This window comes from Felis catus, chromosome E3 (assembly GCF_018350175.1).
Source record: "Felis catus isolate Fca126 chromosome E3, F.catus_Fca126_mat1.0, whole genome shotgun sequence".
Lineage (NCBI taxonomy): Eukaryota > Metazoa > Chordata > Mammalia > Carnivora > Felidae > Felis > Felis catus.
Window position 1 is genome coordinate 28,240,995 of NC_058383.1, and position 26,524 is coordinate 28,267,518.

Genomic DNA, 26,524 nt, shown 5'->3' on the forward strand with positions numbered 1-26,524 from the left:
CCTTCCATGCCAAGGTCACCTCCTCAGAAAGGGTGTCTCTGACCACCTTGCATGGCCAGGTGTCATCCGTATCACTCCCCAGCTCATCATCCTGTGTGGGTTTTTTTTTTCTTCATGGCACTTAACGCTCTAGGAAACCATTTATTTCTTGATTTGTGTTTTGCCCAACAGATTCCAAGCTCCATGAGGATAGGGATCTGTCTAGATGTCATTCACTTCTGTCTCCCCAAAACCTAGAACAGTGTTGTTCTAGGAATTCCTGAATTCCTAGCCCCCAGGAGCTCCGAACGTGACTGTATTTGGAGACAAGTTATCTGCAGGTGTAATGAGTTGAGGTGAGGTCATTGGGGTGGGCCCTAATCCCATATAACTGGTGTCATTACAAAAAGGGGAAATTGAGAGACAGAAACACGCCAGGTTTCTGTGTGAAAGACGGAGGCAGATGTGGGGGTGGTGCATCTATAAGCCACTGGCCGCCAGCAGCTCTCCAGAAGCCGGGGGGGGGGGGGGGGGGGGTGGAACAGCCCTCCCTCAGAGCCCCGGAAAGAATCAGTCCGGTGAACACCTCGGTCTTTGGCTTCCATTCTCCCAAACTGTGAGAGATTGAATTTCTGTTGCTTCAGCCACTCAGCCTGTGGCACTCTGTCAAGGAAGCCCTAGGGAGTTGATACAAGCACTCAACACATAGTAGTAGATGCTTAATAAAAATCTGAATGACTACCTCGATGAAGAGTAGACAGCTCTTTCTTAGGGACCGGCCCCATTCACAGCTACGGGAACCCGGCCGTCCCTGACACGGAAGGGACAGGTTTCCCTAAACCTCACTTTCCTCACCAGTGAACCGGGAATAACAATTCTACTCCCTCGTGAGTCGATGGAAGGGGTCAACAAGGGAACTCCGGCAGAGAACAGGGGCCCGGGAAGCCCTCAGCAAGCAGCGGCTGTGTCTTAGATCCGTATCACAGACGTTCCGAGAACAAAAGCACCCGTGCAAATTGCCCAACGAGGCAGTCCCGCAGCCCTGCCCCTGTGGACAGTCTATCTGAGGCCTCCCTGGGGACAAAGCACATAAAGAACGTGCCCCGGAGGCTGGGGGAGTCTGTAATTTGCTCCTGGAGATGGGAGATCAGGGCCGGAAGAGCAATCTCTCGTTTTCATTCTTAGCAATCGCCGCGAGCCAAGGAGCAAAGGTGTCAGATGACCTCTTCCCTCTCTGTGGGGTCAGAGCTCCAAGCAGAGAGGGGAGGAGAGGAGCCTCTGAGATGCCAGTCTGAGTGATGCAACACAGGGCAGCCTGAAGGCGGCAAACCAATCCCCTGAAATTTAAGCCAACAGAGAGGAGAGGACAGATTCTTAGAAGTCTCACCACAGAAGCCTTCAAATAAGGACAGGGTGAGGTTCCAGCTTTCGGAGTCCTGGCCCGAGAGGACACAGTGGGTGCGGCAGGTGGGAAGGGGGCAGGTCTGCACTGACCTGGCAGGTGCCAAGGGCATGGGGTGAAGAGATGGGCACTCTTCCCGGGGCGGGTAATGACAACAGCTGTCATGGCCCGAACACTATGTGCCAGGCACTACGCCCAAGGCTCTATGGAATTCAGCACATGAAATTTGCACCGAGCGCCAGAAGACCGCTCTGTTATTATCAGTGGGGAAACTGAGGCTCAGAAGGGTTTGGGGGACCCTAGTAAGAGGGGCAGTGGGGGGCACCTGGGTGGTTCAGTCGGTTAAGCATCCCACTTCGGCTCGAGTCATGATCTCACGGTTCTTGGGTTCGAGCTCCACGTCGGGCTCTGGGCTGACAGCTCGGAGCCTGGAGCCTGCTTCGGATTCTGTGTCTCCCTCTCTCTCTGCCCCCACCCTCTCTCTTTCAAAAATAAACATTAAAAAAAAAAAAAAGAGGGGCAATGGGACTCAAACCGAGGTCTTGCCAACCAGCAGCCTACAACCCCCACGGCCCTCACATCTGTTCTAGATTATGCCATACAAAGTCACTGCTTCCCACAGCCTCTTGAGAACCTCACCACCGTCCCTGTGCCTGCCGAGAGAACACTCAAGCTCGGCCCAGAGCCACATCGCAGGAAAGTAGCAGGACTTGGGCCCAGATCTGCTGCCCCCGCCGCAAAGCGCTGGCACACCCCCTTAATGCGGCCCCCAAAGCGTTGGGACCCTGAAGAGGCTGGCCCGCTGCCGACAGGCCACCGCGGAGGGGGTGTGGGGGAACCTCCGGGAGGCAGCGGGGGCCCAGCGAGGCACCCCGCGCGCCCTACCGTCATCCTGCTCGGACTGCTCCTGCTCGGTGCCGGCGTACGTGCGCAGGAACTCGGCGAAGGCCCCGTCCCGGGCCAGCAGCTCCTGGTAGGAGCCCATCTCGGAGATCTTGCCTCCGGTCATGACGATGATGACATCCACCTGGGGCAGGTAGCTGATACTGTGTGTGACCAGGAGCCGTGTCTGCGGGCAGAGCGGGGACCCGCGAGTCAGCGCCCGGGCATGAGCGCAATTCCCCTACGCCTAGCGGCCAAGCTCGAGTCTGAGCGCTGGGGACGCCCCCATCTACGGGTGCCTCCCTTCAACACTCACCTGCCAGGAGCTGGGGGGCCGCAGGGAGGGAAACAGATCCCAGCCCCACACTCCAGGGTCGGGGGAGAAAGGACCAATACAAGTGCAACACGGCGGGTGCTGGGGGGGTAGGAGACCGAGGGCGGAAGGTTGCAATTTTAACAAGGGTGATGGGGAAGCCTATTTGTGAACAGAAATCTGAAGGATGAGAGGGAGGCAGGTCCAAGAACAGAAAAATGACACAGATACAAAACAATCTGTGTGCCGTGGCGTAATTTTCTTTTCAGGTAATCCCCCACCTCCCAAAAGACACTACAAAACTCGTACGTCTGTATATATTTTATCCAGTTAAGTCAAGGTTTGGAAGGACGTTCATCAAACGACACGAGTCGGCAAACTTTTTCTTAAAGGGCCAAATGGTAAATACTTTTGGCTTTATGGATCCTCCGGTTGCTACGGCAACCGGTGGTGAAGTTGCCACAGCGTGAAGGTGGTCGTACATACGATGGGAAAAGATGGTCTGTGACCCAATAAATATATATTATATAAATAAAATATGTACATGTATTATATAGAAACATAAATATAAAAATATATTTAAACTCAATGCAATTTGCATATGTCACAAATTTTTTTTTTCCCCCTCCAGATTTTTTCCAACCGCTTCAGAAATGTAAAGACCAGTCTTAGCCAGTCTTAGCTCAAGGGTGGTACAGAAACAGACAGCAAGCGGCCTGGTGACACCTGTCTCCTGAGACAGGGCCTAGGACGCAGGACAAAGGAGGGCCATTTTTTTTTTTTTTTTTTTTGCTTTACGTATAACTCTTACACTCTTTTAGATTTTTGATAACGAAACTTTTTAAATTGAAAATTATGTTTATCCAGAATTTTTATGGTGTGTACAGGATGATGCTTACAATAGGTTAAGTGCCTTGAGGTCCATTATGTATACACATGACATGATAACCTATTTATAAGGCTTGAAATAAAAAAATCTGCATGGGGTAGGGTTGTCCAAAATTGCTTTTTTTTTTTCTTTGTTGTGTTTTTCTGAATCTTTTCTATTTTCCCCATGGACATGTGGAAAATACTTCTTTCTCCAAAAGAAAAAAACCGAAAAGCAGTACTCCTTCTCAACCATCCTATAATTCCCCTAAAAATGATGATGATGATGATGATGATGATAAACAGGTGGGGACACATTTCCTGTCATGTACGGGTGCTATAGGCACTCTTCCTGCTCCCAACCTCCGTCCCTCAGCCTACAGCCACGTCAGCAGGGAAGGGAGAGCTGCCCCATCAGTCAAAAGGGATAGGATTTCCCTCTGCAAAGCCGCCCATTATTAAATCGGGAAGAGGAGCCTCCTTTGGCCACGTGAAGGCAAGGACTTCAAGTCAGTGTCAAGGACGTCCCCCTATAAGGACAAGAGCAAGAAAGCTGTCCCAGAAAGGCATGCAAGGGAAGCATTAGAAACGTGTTCTGAAGTCCAATTAAAAAAATGGGGGGGGGGGGGGGTGGGCACTTGGGTGGCTCAGTTAAAAAAATGGGGTGGGGGACATCTGGGTGGCTCAGTGGGTTAAAGATTTGACTTCGGCTCAGGTCGTGGTCTCACAGTTTGTGAGCTTGAGCCCCATGTCAGACTCTGTGCGGACAGCTGGAAGCCTGGAGGCTGCTTCGGATTCTGTGTCTCCCTCTCTCTCTCTGCCCCTCCTCCGTTCATGCTCACTCACTCGCTCTCTCAAAAATAAATAAACATTAATAATAATAATAATAATAATAAAATAATCCTGAAAGGTGGGAAGTGAAGGATTCCCAAAGGGGGCACATTTTGACTGAACAAATGCGCGAGGACGGCCAGAGCCGAGCCCTGGCCCTTCGGCAGGTACCTTGTTCTTCAGCATCCCCTTGGGGCCAACCACATTTTCAAATATGTGTTTTCCCACATGGGCATCCACCGCCGACAGGGGGTCATCGAAAAGGTAGATGTCAGAGTCACAGTACACGGCCCGGGCCAGGCTCACACGCTGCTTCTGGCCCCCAGAGAGGTTCACGCCCTGGGGAGAGACACAGCAGAAGGGGGGGGTTCCTAGGGAGCCCTGCTCAGGAGGCAGCAGACCCCGGCTGGCGGCCCTGGAGGGCTGAACCGCCTCCCCTCGTCTGAGCAGGAAGCGGAGGCATGAGATTGTATCTGCACGGACTGTGCTCAAGGCCGACCACGGAATCCAGCCTCAACCCTAAAACAGGCAGAAGAGAAAACTGGAGCCCCTGGGAGCTGCTGAGCAGACAGCTGGCACAGCGTGGGCATTCGGCAAGGGGCGGCCCGTGGCACCAAGCAACAGGAAGGCTCCGGATCTTGGAGTCTGACAGAAGGCACCGGCAGATGCCGTAACGAGCCCGCTGCTGCTGCTTTAGTTAATAGCTACCACTTTGGCGCGCTTCCTCTGATCTCTCACTCACGGTGAAACCACAGAGAGCCAAGGCAGGCTGCACTCTGGGGGTGCCGAAGTTCCCCCCCCACTCACCAGTAGGAAGGGCACCGATTTCTAATTCACACCAGGGCGCTCCATGGAGCACGCCGCAGCAGTCACAGCTCTCCCTCCGACTACAGATTATCGATTACCGACTGTCATTTCCATCTATGGCTGGGAAGTCCAAGTGGACCCACCGCCGGGTTAATGGGGCCCAGTCTCTGCTGAGACAGATGCCTGCCCTCCCTACACACCCAGGTGGGGCTCAGGCAGCCAGGTTCTTTTTGATGGCCCCTCCGGCCACAGCTCTTTGGCCCGGGGCAGACGCCAGACCCAGTCATACTCTCTCGCTCTAGACTTTTATTGGCAGCCAGACCGGGACTGGCTGAGGAGTCTCCATGTGGCAGAAACAGACACGTGCGTTAAAACAACTAACTCAGGGCCAGCTGGGTGGCTCAAGTCGGTTGACCGTCCAACTTTGGCTCAAGTCATTATCTCACAGTTAGTGAGTTCAAGCCTCGCATCAGGCTCTGTGCTGACAGCTCGGAGCCTGGAGCCTGCTTCGGATTCTGTCACCCTCTGTCTCTCTGCTCCTCCCCCGCTCACGCTCTGTCTCTCTCTCTCTCAAAAATAAGCAAACATTAGTGGGAAGGTGTTTGGACAAGTCACTTAGCCCCCTCCATGCCTCTCTTTCCTCAACCATGAAATGCAAATGACAGTCAATCCCCTCTCATGGCTTGCCGTGAGGATGAAATACATAAAAATGTCTATCCTGGTGCCTGGCACATAGTAAATGCCCAACAGCTGCTGGCGACCATATTATTTTTACTATTATCGCTGCTTTGAAAGGGACTGTGGACATCTGAATCACTGGCACCCCTCCTCCCTGTAGAGCGCCCTGTCATGTGACTCCACAGTCACATGACTGCAAAGGCGAAGGGCACTTCCTGCTCTCCCATCTTTCAGTTCGACCAGGTGAAAAGGACAATATGCTTTAAGGGACACCATGTGGTTTTTTCTGTCTCTCTTGGGCTTCTGCTGTCACCATGAGAAGGGTGTCCCCCTGTAGAGCTATCGCCCCTTCAGCCAAAGCCCCAGCAAAAAGCCATGCAGGGCGGACCCCAGCCAAACCCATGGCCTAGAGGCGAGCTCAGCTGGCCCATGACACAGAGCAGAGCTGCCTGACTGAGCCCAGTGTGGGTCAGCCAACCACAGTCAAAAGGGAGAAAAAGTGTTTAACACAAGCCCCTAAGATTTTGTGGCTGACTGATACAGGCGCCATGCTGAGGCTGTACCGACTGACCTTCTCACCAATCTCCGTCCGGTCCCCGCTGGGCAGGATCTCCAGATCTGGGAGGAGGGCACAGGCTTCGATCACAGCCTTGTAATACCGTTCCTGGAGGGGGCGTCCGAAAAGGATATTTTCTCGGAGAGAATCATTCTGAATCCAGGCCTGCTGGGGGACGTAGGCCACTGAGCCCTAGGCAGCAAATACAGAAGGCAGCAAGACAGACAGACAGACTTGGTTAACAAGATGGCAGCTGGCCCATCCACTCGCCAGAAGGATTCTACTTCCCGAGATGCTCAGCAAGGGGGAAACTGAGTCACGACAGACTCAGATGCCAGACCTGGGATCAGACCCCACACTAGGTCAACCACAGACTCTAATATCAGGGATTCAAGAGTGGAAATCCGCATTAGTGAGGTTACAGTTCTGTATTTAGTTAAGAATTCACTAAATGCCTCTAGCAGTGAACAAAACTCCGGCCTCTCAAGAAGTGGGGCACCTAGGTGGCTCAGTCAGTTAAGCATCCGACTTCGGCTCAGGTCATGATCTCACGGTTTGTGAGTTCAAACCCCAAATCGGGTGAGCTGTATCCCCGATTCAGGCTCTACAACGACACTGGAGAGCCTGTGCGGGATTCTCTCTCTGTGCCCTTCTGTGGCATTCTCGGATTCTCTCCCAATCTCTCTGCCCTTGCTCACTTGCACTGTTTCCCAAAAATAAAAAAACTTAAAAAAAAGAAGAAGTCCCTGATGTGATAAAAAAAAAAAAAAAGTATTTGATTACAGTTTGGGGTAAATGCTAAGAGAGAAAAAAAATGAGTCCTTTAAAAAGTCCTTTAAGGGGCACCTGGGTAGCTCAGTTGGTTAAGTGACTGACTCTTGGTTTCAGCTCAGGTCATTATCTCACGACTTTGTGGGTTCAAGCCCCACATTGGGCTCTGTGCTGGCAGCACAGAGCCTGCTTGGGATTCTCTCTCTCTCCCTGTCTTTGCCCCTCCCCTGCTTATGCTGTCTGTCCCTCTCAAATAAACAAACTTTAAAATAAATAAATAAAAATAAATACATACATCAATAAAAAGTCCTTTAGAAGGGAGCCAGGATGACTCAGTCGGTTCAGCGTCTGACTCTTGATTTCAGCTCAGGTCATAATATCACAGTTGTGAGACTGAACTCTGCACTGGGCTCTGTGCTGAACATGAAGCCTACCTGGGATTCTCTCTCTCTGTTTCTCTCTCAATTAAAAAAAAAAAAAAAAAAAAAAAAAAAAGTCCTTTGAAAAGAGAGACCTAGCTTGAGTCATCAGGGAAGGATTCCTTGGGGAAATATCCTTGAGGAAATTTAATCAAGGTTACTTCTATGTCAAGTCATCTGTTTCAAAGGACCAACAGGTGAGGGTTAGTTGGTGTGACAAAGGAGAAATGGAAAAGCATTCCAGTCAGAGGGAACAGCATGCGCAAAGGTCCAGAGACAAGTAGAACCTGGCACGTCCAAGGAACAGGAAGGCCAGGATGACTGGAACATCGTGTGAAGGGGAAGACAGGTAGGAGTGAGCTGGAGGGCAGCAAGGGCCGGCCCACCCCAGGCCAGGGATCCGGGTGAGGAGCCTGGGCTTTACTGGAAGGGCAAGGGGAGCAAAGATTTTTTTTTTTTTTAATGTTTATCTATTTTTGAGAGAGAGAGAGAGAGAGAGAGAGAGGCAGGCGCACAGAGCGTGCATGTGTGCGAGCAGCAGAGAGAGGGGGGGAGAGCGAATCCCAAGCAGGCTCTGTGCTGCCAGGGCAAACCCCGATGTGGGGCCTGAACTCACAAACCGTGAGATCACGACCTAAGCCCACCAAGAGTCGGACACTTACCCGACTGAGCCACCCAGGAGCCGCTACGAGTGAAGGTTCTTCCATAAGGGAATTCTAAAGGGATACGGTTGGGAGAGGGACCCAGGTGTTTCAAATCTCAATCTTCATTCTCAGATAAATAACTAAACTAATACCCTAACTGACAAGAGGCCAAAATGTCACAAAGTCTCACCACAGAACCCACAGAAAATTGAGACACGGCATACCCAAGTAAAATATTTGGAGAAAATTAATATTTTAAACACATTTCTAGCATGCTCCTTTGCAGGGCAAAATAACCAGTCAGAGAAATCAGTTCATCAAACCAAATACTCAGTGCACCCTCAACTTCTAGATGCATCATTTCTGCATTTAAAGCCTTTTTTTTTTACTTTAAAAAATTTTGCTCTCTGGGGGACATGGGACAACATCTAGACACTCCTGGTTATCACAACCGGAGTCTGCTATCAGCATCTAGTGGACAGAGGGCAGGAATGCGGCTAAGAATGGTACACAGCATAGGACAAGCCCACCACAGCAGAAAAGCATCCAGCCCGACACGTCAAGAGCGCTACGGTGGTGGAAACGCATTAACGAAGCAGAACACAATGGGGACAGTTTGGAGTCTACTTCCAGAAACGTAGGGCACACTGCCCATTAAGCTCACTTTATAACGTGTACTTTCAAAGCAGCGACGGAATATTTCTGAAAACCGCAGCTAAATGCCTTTAGTGTATGGGGCGCCTGGGTGGCTCAGTCAGTTGAGCGTCCGACTTCGGCTCAGGTCACGATCTCACGGTTCGCGAGCTCGAGCCCCGCGTCGGGCTCTGGGCTGACGGCTCAGAGCCTGGAACCTGCTTCCGATTCTGTGTCTCCCTCTCTCTGACCCTCCCCCGTTCATGCTCTGTCTCTCTTTGTCCCAAAAATAAATAAACGTTAAAAAAAAAAAATTTTTTTTTTTTAATAAATGCCTTTAGTGTAGACCCAACTAACGTAACGTATACTTTCTACCGATGCATACCAGGCTAAAGGGCCTCATATAAACAAAGAAAAACACGAAACAAAAAAAACAAAAACAAAAAACCCAAAGAACAAAAAAAGGACTTTGCTCTGAAGTAAAAACAACTGCATAAACCAGCGTTACTAGGAGGAGATTCCAAGGGACAATAGTTCTGGGGATGCAAATAGTTGCACGGGCCAAGTATGCCTGGGACACACTGGGTTAACCAAACTTAAATCAGCTTTCTTCTCCTTGTGGGACTTCTCAGAACCTTTACTTTATTCACGTTTATTTTAAGTCTCCAAGAGGGAGGGGAGCTGCGTGTGCATTCTCTCCCGAGCCTGTCTGAGCCCAGAACTCTCCTCCTCAAACAACCGCAGATGAGTCTAGCAGACCACGCTGAAGGACTGGTGGCCAGGAAACTTCGAGGGACGCTTCCTACTCCAGGGCAACTCCTTCATGGCGAATCAGCTAAACGCAAAACAAGGCTCTTGACTTACAGCGAGATTCATGTGTTCACTGAAGCAGCCTCTTAAATTCTCTCTTGAGGAATATTCCAACTTAGCTCCAAGTCCCATGCATTTTAAAAACCAATAAATCTCTAGTTCTTCTTCCATTCTTCTATTAAGAATTCAAGGAAACACTCAGAATTTAAACAGCTCTCTTAACAAGAATTCTCCAACACAATATCCCAGGTCAAAAATGTTACATTTTGTTACATTTCTAAAAAGAGATACAGACACAGATCCACCGACAGACAACAAGCCAGAGGGACTCACGTGTCAAGAGAGACCACAAGATGCACACTGAGGGCCAGAGGTGGCGAGAGGATTGGAGACAGTGAGCGGACCAGGGAGCATCCGTGTGTTCACAGAGTATTTATTGAGCGTCTACTACTTGCTGGGCACTATTCTCTGTGCTAGGACACAGCGGGAAATCAGCGACATCAACTCTTGCCTTCGAGGGGGCACAGAGAAGAGCAGGGCGAGTGCGAGTGAAGGAGGCAGACCTCGCTGCTCTCGCTTCCTGCACAGGGGCCGCCATGAAACACACCACAGCATCGCACTTGACTCTCCTCTCAGGCCAGCCACGCCCCCACCCCAGCCCCCTCAGTCCTTGTCCTACCTTGACAGACACGTGGCCCTCCACCTTGTCCATCTCGGCCAGGAGTGCTGAGAGCAGAGACGACTTTCCACAGCCCACCTGGCCCACCACGGCCACCAAGGAACCTTCCGGCACGGAGAAGGTAATGCTGAAATGACATAATGTGCTCTGCCTCAGCCACACCCTTGCCTGAAACAGGTGGTGACCCACCAGAGCTGGATGTACCCAGAGCGGAGAGAGGCGGACGGCAGGGCTGGAAGGAGCCTTCCCAGTCTGGAAATGACCACCGCTGTCCCTACTGCTAAGCTTGGCTCAGCGAGCGTGCGAGGGCCTGGGCACATGAGGCTCCAGGCAGGCGCTGGGATGCGCACGTGTCTTAGAGACGCAGAGGCAGCGGGAGTCACCTGGGCGGCCAGATCATGATCAGGGGGCCAGATTAACCATGCAGGCGACCTGAGGGACAGACAGGAGCCTCAACGTGAACTCTGAAGGAAGAGTAAGCAGCACCAGACACAGAAACCCAGGAAGAGCTTAAGACAAGGCCCCAGGGTGTGAACGGACAGGTGTGATCGGGGCTTGACAAGTCGACGGCACAGGACGAGGCAGAGGGGAGTAAGGCCAGCCCTGAAGAGGTGGGTGGGCAGCAGGCACGCCCGAAAACCTCAAAGCTCGCTGTGCTGGGGGCCTCGGAGTTTGAAGCGGGGGACCTGCCATGGAGGAATCCGAGTCTGAGAAACACGTCTCTACGGAAACCATCCTTTCACAAACGATGGTACCCCGAGTACGACAGTAAGCTCCAGGCTCCACTGGCAAGACCGCCCGTCCAATGACACGGGCCAGTCGCTGGCTGCAGTCAGGGCCTCTTTGGGTTCACTCACCCTGGCTGTGCTTTTCGATGGATGCCGTTACGATTTCAACATATTAGTGCAAGCGTTAGATTCTGCTATCGCTGACTGTTTAAAGCTCGTGAACCGATTATGCTTTTGTTCCTGAGCTGAGGGGCGAATGGACGAGGGGGCCACAACAGAAGAGGACGCCCAGCGAGGCGGCTCCTGTGACTGTCCAGGTGAGAATGGGTTATTTTTATAGGGTGAGGAGAGAAAAGGTTTGGGTGGGGAAAGGTTTGGGGAGTTCAAGAGCGGAAGTGGGGGTGGGGCGCATGGAACAAAAAGACAAGAGAGACAGACAAGAGAGAAAAGCTAGAAGTGAAGCAGGCAGGAGCGAAGTTGGACATAAGGAAGAACTTCCCAAGCATGCAGCCCCACCATGAATTTTCCAGGTGTAGAAAGAATTTTACCAAGATTCTTTTCTCTAGAGTCTGTCCCCCATGCTTCCTCAGTCGATATACAGCAATAATTCGGCTACCCAGTGAGGAGGTAATTGTGAAGGGGCATGGGGGATAAATTTGGCCCCTGAAAAGGTTCCTTCTGGCCCTGTATTTTGGGGACTCCTTTGAGGAAGCCTGACAGAGCCGGTGAGAAAGGCCTCCCCAGCTCAGAAACAAACAAGAGGCACTTGACAAGTTGCCTGGGGAACCAGGTCAATTCCTAGACACTGTGCTTTGGTACCAGATGGGGAGGTGGCAAGGAAGGGTGACTCGGCAGCTGTAGGCCTGGGAGAGGACAGAGAACAATTCCATCCGGACAAATGCCTTCCGACAAAAATTCCTTTCAGCAGACCCAAGCCTGCCTGCAACCTGTAGCATCGCAGCCTTAGACCCAGCCTGGCCAATCAGTACGCTCTATCTCTCCTGGCACAGTGTTTGGCTCAGTGAGGGGCACATGACCCAACCAGGACCAATAAGAGCCAGCTGGGTCTCCCACCGAAGTAAGGGGCACACTGGGAGCTGACGGGGTCTGTTTCCCATCATGAGTGGGGAGGCAGCTTGAGAAGGAAGCAGCACACAGGGAAACCGAACAAAGTCAAGATGGAGAGAATCCTGATGGCACAGAGTCCCTGGATCATGCTGTACCTGACAGTGGCTCTGAGTTATGCAAGCCAAAAACTGTTGCCCAAACCCATATGTGCACGGTTTCTGTCTTTTACAATCCAAGGGAACCCTCCGTGCCAGCACACTCTCATCTGCTCCTTCCTGCAGCCCTGACAGGTAGGACTAGACCTATTTCCCCGACGGGTAAATTGAGGCTCAGAAAGGCACAGTGGCTTATTCAGGGTCAAAGAGCTAGAGTGTGGCTGGAATCCACATTTGACCAGAGCCTCCTGGCTCTCTCCACGTCCTGGCTTACCCATTCAGCATTGGAGGGTCACTCCTGGCCCATGTGAACGTGGCATTCTTCACAGTGATGCTGTTTGTGCCCCCACCTGAAAAGCACCAGACACAACAGGTCAGGCACAGATGAAGCCTGGGGACTGAGCACAAGCAGGAGGCTCTCTCTTTTTTTTTTTTTTTTTCCCTCTTATCTTTTTTAAAGTTCAATGGCAGGTGCTAGATACTTGCACTAGACATTATCTGGTTATATCAGCTCTGGTTTCTAAAGAACCCCAACCAGACCCACAAAGCAGAAGGAACCACAACAGGGCTCTGCCTCGAAGGTTACACCATCCAGAGGCCCATCTCGCACAGGGTGGGGAGAGCCCCTGGGGGTTTACTCATAGCTCTGAGGTCCCCGTCCCCCCATCTTGGGAAGATCGGGCAGCTCTGGCTGGGGACGCTGAGCAGAAGCCAGGGTCAACAGGGAACAAGCACTGCTCTCCATCGGGTGGGCCTGGCCCTTGGCCCTCACCACCCCCTAGGCCCTTGCTTTCTGTTCAAAGCGGGGTCCTTGGCCCAGAGCTACTGGATTGCAGGGTGGCCTCCTAATGCACCTCCCAGGATCCCTTCTCCCGCCACCCCTGCTCCCAACGCAGCAGGTCCAACTTCCTGAAACAGCAGGCAGGTGAACTGTGAAAAAGCAGGCTGTGGAACAGGAGGTGGGGTATCACAGGGTGGAAGGGGGGGGGAAGAGCGGCAGACAAAGCCCGCATTCTGTGGATAATGGCTCCTGGGGATTCTAAGCTCCCAGCACCTCTTCCTTCACTTTCTCTCCCCTTCTCTCCCTTTTATGCTTTATGCCTCCTTACTTAAAAAAAAAAAAAAAAAAAAATTTTTTTGACCCTTCATTATGAGCCTCCGTAAAACCACCTAGAGATAAGATGGGCGTGTTTTCAAGCTGTCAAATAAAGAAGTAAATTCCCCCACACAGAGAAGAAACAAAAGCCCGTTGCAAGAGGAAGTTACTGGTTAACCTAACCTAACGAGCCCGGTCTCCAGGCCTCCCCGTCCCGTCCCGTCCCGTCCCATCCCGTCCCGTCCCGTGTAACACAGACCAAGGAGGAAAGTGGAAGGTGCTATTTAAGGAATTTAAAGAAAAGCCACTTGAGTCAGACAAGCTAGGAAACCACCAGACCTGGCCGGGAGTGGCCAAAGTGGCCCCATCTGGCACCCAGGGAGTGTGGATAAACATCTCAATAAGTCAAACAGCCTAGGAGACTGTCATTAGGGTGGAAAGGGGGTGCTGAGGCCCGGACCACACGAGGAAGCCTGGGGTTTTCCAGAGGCCTAGGGGTTTTCCAACAGGACACTTGCAGGTAATTGTGAGCAATTTTACTACTCTGAAACCTCCATGGGCTGTCCCAAATTTCAGGCCTGCGTTAGGCAGAGAAATGTGACCAGGAGTAGATGGCACCGTACCATTTACGGGGGGGTGGGGGGGGGGACTAGGTCCTCAGAATGGGAAGAGGGGAGGGGGGAGACTAGGTCCTCAGGATGGCAGAAACTGGTAACCACAGGCCAGGAATGTTGAGAAGAAGATTCCAGCATCCAGTGAGCAGTGGTTCTTAACCAGGGCAACTTTGCCCCCCAAGGGATATAATGCCTAGAGGCATTTTTGGTTGTCAAAACTGGGGTGGATTCTACTGGCATCTAGCGGGTGGAGGCCCGGGATGCCCCTCAGCACCCTATAAAGCAGAGGACACCCCCCCACACACACACACCGAAGGACCATCTGGCCTTGAATGTCAGCAGTGCCGAGGCTGGGGAACCTGGCCGTAGACGGCTGAGTTGAAAATGTCCCAGATCGCTCCTCTCTTACGCTAGGGACGTAACGGCCACCACAACCGCTGGGTCAGCAGGCACTGGGCTAAGCGTTGCACACACCACTGAAGACATCTGAATGCCTACTTGGTGCCAGGCACTACTTGTACCTTACAACCAACGTCTACACACATTCATGCCTCGGACAGTATTTCTTGGGCTCCTGAGCCTGTTTGAGTCCAATCCCCGCGTGGCCATGTCCTAGCTGGAGAACCTTGAGCCAGTTACTTAACTTCTCTGTGCCTCATTTTCCTCATCTGTCGACTAGGACCGATAATAATGAGACGGACCACACAGAGCTGTGCTGCTTGGTGCATAGTAGGTGCTCAATAAAGCTCAGTGAGGGAGACACTCTCCAGTGGACTGGGGCACAGATTCCACTGGCCGGCTGTGGGTGCAAATTCTGACTCTACCTCTTATTAGCTGTGTGATCTCAGGCAGGTCACTTAGGCCAGTTTCCTCATCTGTAAAATGGGGGTTTCCACAGCTCCTCTGTGTGATGTGTGAGCAGCGGGTGGGGTAGTGTCTGCACGTCCTTAGAGCAGAAAGTGCGTGACAGGAGTGTCACTTAAGTGAAAGCAGTCACTGCTGGTAATGCTATGAATATGTATTATTAAGTGCTTAGAGATATAGCCATGAGTAAGATCCCCACTCAGGGGGATTGATGAGGAAAGGATAAATTAGTAAGCTACAAAAAAAAAAAACAAACAAAACAAAACCCAATCAACAATAAAAATCCACGTTAACACCCTGCTAGAGAAAGGCACCTTCATCCTCATGACCCATATGGGGAAACTGAGACTCAGAGCAGTGAAGTGACCTGCCGAAGGACACAGAGCTAGAAGGTTGGAGCTGGTCTCCCAACATCCGTCCTCGGTTTGCCCGCCCATCTGCCCAGAACAGAATCAAGATCTGAGCTCTGGATCCTGTCCCTCGGCGGGAGGCCTCACCTCCAGCTGCCTCTCGGTGAGGACACACCAAGGAAACAAGTTGAAGTTCAGCCGCCTGGGCGGTGCAAGATAAGGCCACCCCACTCTGCAGAGCCCCCGCTCCCTGGGGCCTCGCAGACGGGCTTCTGGGCACAGCCAAACCTAAGGGTAGCCTTCGAGGTACAGGGGAACCAAATGCACACACCGTCTTTGCCAGGCTTCCGCTCGATGCTGTCGGCCTCCAGCTCCTCGTGAGACAGAAAGATCCTGAGGCGTTTGAGGGAGACACTCGCCTACAGAGAAGGCAATTACAGGGTGCAGTTATTTTTAAAAGCATTTTTGCGAAAACAGACCGAGGCCGACTTTCAGTGGTTTCCTCTGGGTGTGGAGGGGCCCACATCCTCCCTCATTTCTGGAGGCTCTGCGTTTCCTACAAGAGCGGGCCTTAGAATAAAAAACAGAACAGGTTTTGGTTCTTGTTTGTTTTCCTTTAAAAGCCCACGACTCGTATTAAAAAAGAGGGTAGGGGGGCACCTGGGTGGCGCAGTCGGTTAAGCGTCCGACTTCGGCCAGGTCACGATCTTGCGGTCCGTGAGTTCGAGCCCCGCGTCGGGCTCTGGGCTGATGGCTCGGAGCCTGGAGCCTGTTTCCGATTCTGTGTCTCCCTCTCTCTCTGCCCCTCCCCGTTCATGCTCTGTCTCTGTCTGTCCCAAAAATAAATAAAAAACGTTGGAAAAAAAAAGAGGGTAGGGGGACTGTCCCAGATGACAAGGGACTTGTAGAAACGATGACCAAAGGCAGTGGTCCCACGTAAGGGTTAAAAACTTGCTACCAGTGGGGGCACCTGGGTGGCTCAGTCGGTTAAGCGTCCGACTTCAGCTCATGTCATGATCTCACAGTCCGTGGGTTTGAGACCCGTCTAAGACTCTATGCTGACAGCTCAGGGCCTGCAGCCTGCTCCAGATTCTGCATCTCCCTCTCTCTCTATCCCTCCTCCACTCGCACTCTGTCTCTCTCTCAAAAGTAGATAAAGATTTAAAAAAATAATAATTAAAAAATTAAAAAAACTTGCTACCAGTGGATTACTAAGTCCCTGAGATACAATGCAGAGTGACCACAAGTCACTCAAGTTGGCATCTTATTGGTTGCCACCAGAAAAAGGAAACGAAAATCATGTGATGTGACAGAGGTGTTAGGTAACATGCCAGAGGTAATGCCATTGCAATACGCCAGCATATGAAATCAACACGCTGTGTGTACCTTGAATTTAAGCAACGGTACTTATCAACTCTATCTCACTAAAGATAAGTTGAAAAAAAAAAAGCAGAAGAAATTTATGCTGAAGCATTTATGGGTGCAATGTCAAGAGGTCTGGGATTTGCTTTGAAATTCTTCAGGGGCACCTGGCTGGTTAAGTCTGTGAAGAATGCGACTCTTGATCTCAGGGCTGTGAGTTCAAGCCCTGAGTTGGGTGTACAGCTTACTTAAAATCTTAGATAGATAGATAGATAGATAGATAGATAGATAGATAGATAGATAGATAAATAAATAAGTTTCTTCAGCAGAGAAAGAAAGGAAGGAAGTGGGGCAGGAGAGGAGACAAGAAGATTTAGATGAACCAAGTGTGGCAAAATGTTGAATCTGGGGGAGTGCTACACACAGTTCATTATTATTATACTGTTCTCTCCCTACCTGTGTGTACGTCTGAATTTACTCATAATAAAAGGGGGTTTTATTTGCTGGCTTATTTTTTTTTTAAGTTTATTTATTTATTGGAAGAGAGAGAGAAAGCACAAGTGGGGGAAGGGCAGAGAGAGAGAAAGGGAGGGAGGGAGAGAATCTCAAGGAGGCTCCACATGGCCAGCACGGAGCCCAACACAGGGCTTTAACCCACGAACTAACTATGAGATCATGACCTGAGGCGAAGTCAGATGCTTACCCGACTGAGCCACCCAGAAGCCCCCATTTCCTTGTTTATTTTATTTTTTTTAATAAAGCATACCAACAGAGCTGTACAACCCAATCTTAAGGCTGATCTGTGGCTGCAAATGGGGTTTTCAACATGAACGTGTTCAACACTGGTGAGAAAAACACGAAAAATACTACCGGCAGGAAAGTGGTGGGAGCGTCACAGAGCGACTAAGTGGCCGGTTTCCTCTCTTTACAGGGTCACTGTGTGGACCTTATTAACGCTGGGTGGGTCTGGGTTGGGGTTTTTCCAATGGTGGGTCAAGGCCCATCAGTGGGTTGTGAAATCAATTTAGTAAGTCCAGAGGTGCATTCTTTGAAAAAACAGGTGAAGACAGGGCAGGGTGGGACAGACCAGATCAGAACAGGATAAAATATTTCAGAATCTTACAGAGCACCTGGCTGCACTCAATATTTGCTTTGTATGCTCAAATGTGAGTTCCTCGCCAAGAGGTAAAACGGATTCCTTTCTTTGGGCTATGAGCAGACCAGCACGAAAGCCCCCCGTGGGGGCCTCGTCGAGCCAACCGGGCACGGTGGGACGGGTCACACAGAGGGAGCGGTACAGAGGGGGATTTGCGTCATTTCCCCTCCTGCTTCATGTCCCCAGAGAATCCCTCCCTGACCCCCCACCCCCACCCCAGCCTCGCCTGTACCTGCACGATGCTGCTGATGACCATGGGGAGAATATTCAGGGGAAACCGGAGGATGTTGAACAAGGCCAAGGACACGAAAGCTTTCTGGGCATCCAGGATGTTGTTCTCGTTGACAGTCACGTAGACGGCAAATGTAGACAGGGCCACCTGCAAAGAGAGCGTCCTTTACTGACTTGTGTCCCCTGGGCAGTGTGGTCAGGCCTGCCCCGTGACAGGCCGCCAGAGGCAGGTGAAAACGCCTAAGACAGTGTCTAGAACACGGCAAGCACTCACTAAACACTCAAAGAACTAGACAGGTGAGTGACCAGGAGCTGGAAGTCGTGGCCTCTGTACCAACCTTCTCCAAAGCACACCGTACAGATATTCAGAGAACTCCTCAGGAGTGGAATCGCACCTCTGGGCCGTTGCCCCTGCAACCTTCTCTGCCGGAAACGACCTTCCATCCAGACCGTGGCCTGGCTCCTCCCGCTGACCCTCCGAGAGGCCACCCCACCCCCCTCTGCCTGAAACAACCCTGTGACTGCACCTACTGCACCTCCCGCATGTCACAGCACCTACTGCTACCTTTTACTGCAGGACTGTAGGTATTTGTTGTCGGTCTCTTGCACTACAACATGACCTCCACCAAGTCAGGCGTGGGGTTTGTCCCGGGCAGCATTCTCGGTACCTAGGCCAATCCCCAGGCAGGATACCTCCTCTCGCCACGCCTCACACGTCTGATCCGTGAAATGGGTGTGGAGGCGACGGGGAATGCCGCTATTTCAAGTTCCTTCCAGCTCACAGAATTTATGATTTTATATCCCCAGGAAAGGAACATTTAAAAAAAAAGGGGGGGGGGATCCGGGCACCTGGGTGGCTCAGCGGACTGAGCGTCCGACTTCGGCTCAGGTCATGATCTTGAGGTTCGAGCCCCACGTCAGGTTCTGTGCTGTCAGCGTGGAGCCCACTGTGGATCCTCTGTTCCTCTCTCTCTCTCTCTGCCTGTTCCCTGCCTGCGCTCTCTCAAAACTAAGTAAAACATTAAAAAAAAAAGAGGGGCACCTGGGTGGCTCAGTCAGTTAAGCGTCCAACTGTGGCTCAGGTCATGATCTCATGGTTCGTGGGTTTGAGCCCCATGTCGGGCTCTGTGCTGACGGCTCAGAGCCTGGAGCCTGCTTTGGATTCTGTGTCTCCCTCTCTCTCCCCTCCCCCGCTCACCCTTTGTCTCTCTCTCTCTCTCAAAAATAAATATTAAAAAAAATTAAAAAATAAAAGGGAAAACAAAAATAACGGCCAAAGGTACCACTTTTCCCAGAAGTCAGACTTGCATTAAGCCCTGGGGTGCCTCCTGGGATTTTACTATGCAGGCTGCAGGCCGACCAGGATGGGGGTTCAGTTGTCTGAGACAGCAGCACATTACCTCCCTGACCAGGAGAAAGGGAGGACGCCCTCAATAATCCAGGGCCGGGCTGCTCAGCTGGGGAGGGAGGCATGAGATCACCAGGGGGATTTCTGTGCCTCTCCCTTTACTGCTGGTGACACAGAATTGCCAGGTGTTGCCGGGCGAGGCCAGTAACAGGTGCCCCACGAGATCACCCAGGACACGCTATCAGAAGCAATCTGGACAACCCTGCCCCCCACATCAGCCCCAGGATCACAGAGCCATTAAAGGCTTTCCCTGTGGGAAATAAACTGCCCAGGCCTCTGCCTTTCTAAGCTCAGGGCAGGCTGCCGGGAGCCAGGATGTCTGAGTTTGAGCCCTGTCCCTGGTGCGGCAGTGGTCCAGGGCATTTTCAGGGTGTCTGCTGCCTCATTTCTTTGCTACCTACCGGAGGGTAACACAGCTTAAAAATGAAAACCAACAGCTTTGCCGGGAGTCAGCTGTGTGACCCTGTGTCACCTCCCGACTCCAAGCAAGCCTCTGCGTTCCTATCTACAAAATAAGGGAATCCGGCTCCACGTGCACGGGGCTGCTGGCCGCGACAAAGCAGGCATTTAAGCAAAGTGCTTAGCACACTGCCCGGGACACGGTAAAACGCAATATATGGCAGCTGTTTTTATTTCTGGTTACAGGACCCAGTCCAAACTCCTTGGTCCACTCTTCCAAAGAATCTATTCACCGGGCCCCAAGGGCAAGGCACTGCAACGGAGAGCTGGAGCTGGTTCCTGTTCTGGCTCTGAGACATCAACAAGCTACGTGACGCACTAGCCTCTCAGCTGAAGACACTCTCACTCAAATGCCCGAGAGATCCACACAAAGGAACAGTATTCAGCCATAAAAAGGAATGAAGTGCTGACACGTGCTACAATATGGATGACCCGTGAAGACACGATGCTAAATCAAAGAGAAGCCAGAACGAGCATCAGAGACCGTGTCTTATGTGATCCCAGGGATAGCAAACGTCCACAAGAGGCAAACTACAGAGACAGAAAGGAGATGAGTGGGGCGCCTGGGTGGCTCAGTGGGTCAGGCGTCCAACTCTAGGTTTTGGCTCAGGTCATGATCCCACGGTTCGGGGGTTCGAGCCCCAGGTTCAGCTCCACACTGGCAGCACGGAGCCTGCTTGGGATTCTTTCTCTCCCTCTCTCTGACTCTTCTCTGCTTGTTTTCTCTTTCTCAAAATAGATAAACATTAAAAAAAAAAAAGTAGGTTAACGTGTGCTAGAGCTGGGAGAGTAGGGAGGGACTGTCAGTGACTACAGGGCTCCCTTCTGGGCTGTTAGAAATGTTCTGGAACTAGACAGTGCTGATGGTTGCACAACAACCTTGTGAACATATTAAACACCACTGGGCTGTATGCTTTAAAACAGTGAATTGTATCTCAGCAAAAAAAAAAAAAAAAAAAAAAAAAAAACTAAGAACAAAAAAACCACCTCCCTAAAGTCAGTCTGCTTTACTTAGTGGAGAAGCCAAGTCTTGACTCAGGCCCCAGGGCTTGTCTGGTTTGTAAAATCCTTTCCCTGTAACTTGCCTGACCTCCTCTCCTATCCTCCGCCCACTTGTGCCATTCCAGCCCCAGTGGCCTCCATGACTATTCCCTCTATGGGGTGGGCACAGTCCTGCCACAGGGCCTTTGCATGTGCTTTTCCCTCTCCCTGGTAGGGGCCCTCACTTCCACTGGGCCTTTACTCAAGCGTCACCTCCTCAGTGAGGCGCTCAACCACCCTTTTTAAAACCACAAGCCCTCCCTACTGCTCTGTCTCGCATCTTTTTCTTTTCCGTAGCCCCACGGATTAGCGTGCTATATGGTGTATTTACTATCCGCACGAAGACAGGGAGCAACCGCACGTGGCCCATCAGTTCCACAGCCCTGGCTTCTCCAGGAAGTGGAGTTCATTCTTCCTCAACGACTAATTTAGCACCTGCTGTGTACCGGCACTGTGTGGCGAGGAGCGAGGCAGGCTGGGCGTTCCTGAGACTCACAGTCTGGGGGAGGCAGGTGTCAACGGAGTTCTCTCCAGCAGCGGGGTATCTGGACGTGTGCGGAGGCGAGTGGGGTCAGCGCAAAGACTGGGGCTGTAGGCGAGTGGGGGGCTGGAGTGTGCCGCAGCCTTGTAATGGGTGAAAGTCAAGGAGGTGAGGAGTTTTCTGCAAGCAATGAAGAACAAGGGTGCCGCTCCAAGAGCTAAGAGTGCCTCCACATTGAGAACTGCAGCTCACAGGTGAGCCCATCTACTCCAGCCCAACTCCTCTTGTGTGTGTGTACCTGTGTTCTTTCTGTCTGCCCAGCATCCATTCCTGCTGTGGTTACAATACCGCAATTTTCTTTTGGGAAACAAAATCTCTCCGAGTACCAGGACGTGACTTTGGCCATAAATGAACTGCCCCAAAGGAAACCCCATGGAGAATGCAGAGCTGAGAGACAGAGAGGGGGTCATTCCCTTTGAAATACCTAGATCCAGCCATTCCTGAAACCCCACTCATGCTCAAAACCAGCACTTTCCTATACTTTTCAATTTTGTGACTTAAAAATCCCACTTTTTTTTTAACTCTAGGTTTCTGCCAATTGAAAAATAGTTCCTAACATGGCTTATTCAAATCTTTTACTCATTCAGGTTTTCTTCACATTACATTTAATGAATGTGTACCACGTGCCCAGAGATACAAGCAGAGGAAAAAAAAAAAAAAGATAAGGTCCATGTATGATCTGATCAGCAGAGAATAATTGCCATATGGAATGATAATCGTCCTAACGAAGGGAGATACAGGGTAAGTAGAAGGCGAAAAGCTCATAAATCTTCTAAGACAGAAAATGCTAAATATTGACGGCTGCCTGGGGCTACTATTTTAGCAAAGTGCATTAAGCGTACATGATAGATGCCAGGCTCTGCATTTCAGAAAAACAGGCCCATTAATCCCGCCACAATGTCAGCCCTGCTCCTGTCTGACCTCCCTAGGCCTCTGTCTTCCATCAACCCTACTGGGGGGTAAACACCTCATCATTCTTGAAGCGCAGGAATTCGCCAGTGGAAAGAATAGGCCAACACCTTCCAAGAGAACCAAACGCTACATATTTCATCCTAATGTAGTCAGAGGCTTAGGTGTCTGGGCCGGGGCCACGGTCCCCAGGTGACACCCAGGCTCATCGGTTTCATGCCCAGCAACTTAATGGACTCCGCCTCTGGGAGCCCGCTGCCCCTGCCTTCCCCCATCCCCACTGTGGCAAATTCACAGTCCAGAAAAGCCAGTCCCCCTCTTAAGCATCTCCTGGGCCATGGCTTTCTGGCGGAGGCTAGGGCAGGAGACGTGAAGTGAAAAGTCAGCACATACAGGGGACAAGCTAGAAACAATACACTGGGTCAGAGGACCTGAGGACCAGAGGACCAGAACCAAGGGTCATGGGAAAAGGCTTCCCCAACTGAAGTCTAACCAAACCCACAGATTAAAAAACCCTGTCACTTACTCCCCCTGGCTGCAGATCTTTACCTATTAGAAAAAAAACAAAAAGTACAATTCAAAACGCCTTGGATTTCTTTATGATTTGCCATCACTTGTATGAAAGTAAAGTAAATAAAAGAGATGCATAGGTTTAATTACATTTATTATGTATAGTCACTGCTATGCTGATTTATGCACAGGCTTTCTGTGCACTCAAAAAAAAAAAAAAAAAGAAAGAAAGAAGCTGAGTGACTAGGGCTGAAGAGGAAAAAGGCTGTGCCTTTCCCTGCAGACCAGCAGTTCTCAACTGGAGGGACACCTGACAAAGTCTGGAGACACCTGTGATGGTCACATTGCACAGAGCCTGACGCTATCTCACAAACTGTGAGATCATGGCCTGAGCTGAACCCAAGAGTCGGACGCTTAACTGAGCCACCCAGGGGCCCCACGTCCAACTCTTGATTTTGGAACAGTCATGATGTCATGGTTCGAGCTGACAGCACAGAGCCTGCTTGGGATTCTGTCTCCCTCCCTCTCTGCCCCTCCCCTGCTTGCATTCTTTCTCTCTCAAAATAGGCAAAACTAAAATTAAAAAAAAAATGAGTATCACCTGTGCAAAGGAGAATATTTAATAGTTACAAACACACAGAAACTATTTAACAGTTTAAAGGAAAAATAATCAAAAGCACACCCTATATAACCACCATCCAGTCTTCGAATACTTTTTACTTCTAAAAACCAAAGAAAGCCATCAGAGACCTGGAGAAAGTTAGGGAGACCGGAGTGTTCTGAAAGAATGAGCTGGCAGAACCTTCTAGCCCAGAAGGCTGGTGCACGTGAGCCAGAAAGGATCGAACAGAACTCGGAGTCCCAGAACAGCTAAAAGATGTCACTTCACGTGCCAACTGTAGTCAGCTGACAGCAATCACCTGGCGGGCCGCCTGGGAGAGAACCCCATGACTGGCTGGGGATGTCCAGGGTGGGCATGGGAACGGGGGGCAGGCAGGGGCCCACACGTGACAAGCCCTGTGGCCTAACCCCTTCGTGTTTCTTTTGCAAAAACCCAGAGGCAGGGAGGTAGACTGACCGGCCTCAGGGCACACCGCGAGCTGGCAGTAAAATTCAGCAGGCATCCAGACTCCAAGCCAGGGTTCCAATCCTGTTTTTGTCTGGCCCACGCGCTTAAACCATTTTACACGATTCATTTTTTTTTTTTAAATATCAAAATAATAGTATTTTATGACCCAGGAAGATGACATGAAGTTCAAATCTCAGGGCCTATAAATACATTTTTACAGGAACACAGCCACGTCCGTTTATGGAGGTATTATGCACGGCCACACTGGCAGACGACAAGAGTTGGGGCAAACGCTGGATGGCTCACAATGTCTACAACATTCACGAACTGCTCCTTTGTAGAAAAGGTTTGCTCACTTCTGCTTTTTGCCAGCGTTTCTCAAACTTCAATGTGCGTACCCACCACCTGGGTGCGGGGCGGAGGTGTTCAGTAAATTCAGATCCTGTTTTAGGCCGGTCTGCAGTCGGGCCTGAGTCTCCATTTCTAATAAGCGACTTGGCGATGCTGGTGCTACTGGGCCTCGGACCACACTGTCAACAGTGGGCATCTACTCCACTCCTCAAAGTGTGGACCCCAACCAAGGGCAATCGGTAACGCCAGGGAACCCTTCAGCAATGCAAATACTCAGGCCCCACCCAGACCTACTGGGTCTTGTTTCAACAAGCCTCCCAGGTGATTCTGATGTGGGCTTGAGTTGGATCCTCACTGCTTTCCACCCCACTACCTCCTGGGCGAGTTCAGACTCTGGGAGACATGAAGTCGAGCCTGATGAAAAACCCAGCGTCAGAGGGAACACACTTTGCCACACCCTGAAAATGCAAGACTTTCCTTAAACATTCCACCTGTGACTCGAATGAAGCTGATAATACTGTAATAGAAAAGCTTCCCATTTATGAAAACGTGTGACTGCAGTTCACAGAAATCTCCCGTAAGAATATATATTCACCAACAGGGCTGAGAAATAACAGTCATTATTAGGACAGCATTAAAATAATCATGATATAATTAAAAATATAAAGACACAAAAAAATGAACCCGGGGGCATGATTCTTAACTATATATTTTTTAAGTTTATTTATTTTGAGAGAGAGAGAGACAGTGTGAGTGGGGGAGAGGCAGAGAGAGAGGGAGAAAGAATCCCAAGCAGACTCTGCACTGTCAGCACAGAGCCGGATGTGGGGCTCGAACTCATGAAATGGGGAGATCATAACCTGAGCTGAAGTCAGACACTCAACCCACTAAGCCACCCAGGTGCCCCTATTCTTCTTTTTTTTTTTTTTAGTGTTTATTTTTGATAGAGAAAGACAGAGTGTGAGTAGGGGAGGGGCAGAGAGAGAGGGAGACACAGAATCGGAAACAGGCTCCAGGCTCTGAGGTGTCAGCACAGAGCCCGACGTGGGACTCAAACTCATGAACCATGAGATCATGACCTGAGCCGAAGTCGGACGCTCAACCGACTGAGCCACCCAGGCGCCCCTATTCTTAACTATTCTTAACAGTGCGCTGTGCCTCAGGGGTTTCCACAGCCCACCTTTATATGGTCTCATGGTCTAGGGGTAGAAACTTTGTCTTTAAACTTTCAAAGTTGGCCAGCCAGGGAAAGACCCATTAAAGGATTCAAGACTTGCATATTGGAACATTCAATGCAACACGGATCATAATAGCAAAGAACAGGGACTATCCTAAAAAGCCAGCAGTAAGAGATCGCTTAAGTCCACTCCGGCACATTCACGCACTGACCATCCGCGCTTCGTTACAACAGATGAAGCAGGGCGCCTGGGTGGCTCCGTCGGTTACGCGTCCGACTCTCGATTTCAGCTCAGGTCATGATCGCACAGTACATCAGTTTAAGCCCCGCATCGGGCTCTGCGCTGACAGTGTAGAGCCTGCTTGGGATTCCCACCCCCTCCCTCGCTCCCACTCTGCCCCTCCCCTGTTCATGTGCGCTCTCTCTTCCAAAATAAATAAACAAACAGATGAAGCAGATGTGAATGCACGAAATGGTCATATCTCAAAGTACAAAAGAGGTATAGGACGCTAAGTATGTATGACTCTGTGAATATATTAAAAATATTTTTTTTTTTACCAACTACATCCACAAATATTTCTTTTCTAAAAAGACACATGAAACTGTCGCTTTGGAGGAAAGGGACAGACGGAAGGGAAGACAATATATTTTCATCTTCGGACTTTCTGAATCGTTTCACCTGTTGTTTTTACAGTGAATGACCAGTATGTGTTGAGCACCTACTATGCACTATTGTATGCACTGAGGGTGTAGCAATAAACAGAGAAGACACAGTCCCTGCCTTCCCGGAGCTGACATTCTAGTGGAGACAGACAGACAGTAAACAAGGACATTGTGCGGCGCGTCTGGCTCTGCCACCTCCACGGTTTGTGACCAGCCGGCAAGAGATCAGAAGCTGACTCTGTAATGTAGCCCAAGTGTGGCACCAAGAACACCGCTGGGTTCAGCTGGTCTGCTTTCGTAGGAAGACGCTCTCAGGGAAGGAAGCAGGGAGCCTGACTGACATTCTGGCACAAATTTCTTATCTCGTGAGCCCAGCAAGCAGTTCCTGAACTGGCTACTTTGGAGTGTCCCTGGGCTGGAAGCTACTGAGTGCTGCTGAATAACATAAATTTGTGGGGAGGGAGCACTTCGTGAAGGGAGTGGGAGAAGAGGGCCCTGCTG

The 26,524-nt window shown here is 50.7% G+C and overlaps 1 protein-coding gene across 3 annotated transcripts in view; it reads right to left on the minus strand.

The window, feature by feature from the left end:
* ABCC1 (ATP binding cassette subfamily C member 1) overlaps positions 1-26,524 on the minus strand; it is a 140,468-nt gene that overhangs the window by 33,886 nt on the left and 80,058 nt on the right. For all 3 annotated transcript variants that reach the window (XM_023246871.2, XM_045047774.1, XM_045047773.1), the window contains exons 13-19: positions 17,897-18,043; positions 15,478-15,565; positions 12,497-12,572; positions 10,272-10,398; positions 6,331-6,507; positions 4,446-4,613; positions 2,267-2,450 (exon numbers count right to left, since the gene is read on the minus strand). In XM_023246871.2, the coding sequence (XP_023102639.2) occupies positions 2,267-2,450; positions 4,446-4,613; positions 6,331-6,507; positions 10,272-10,398; positions 12,497-12,572; positions 15,478-15,565; positions 17,897-18,043 (967 nt within the window). The remainder of the gene's footprint in view (positions 1-2,266; positions 2,451-4,445; positions 4,614-6,330; positions 6,508-10,271; positions 10,399-12,496; positions 12,573-15,477; positions 15,566-17,896; positions 18,044-26,524) is intronic.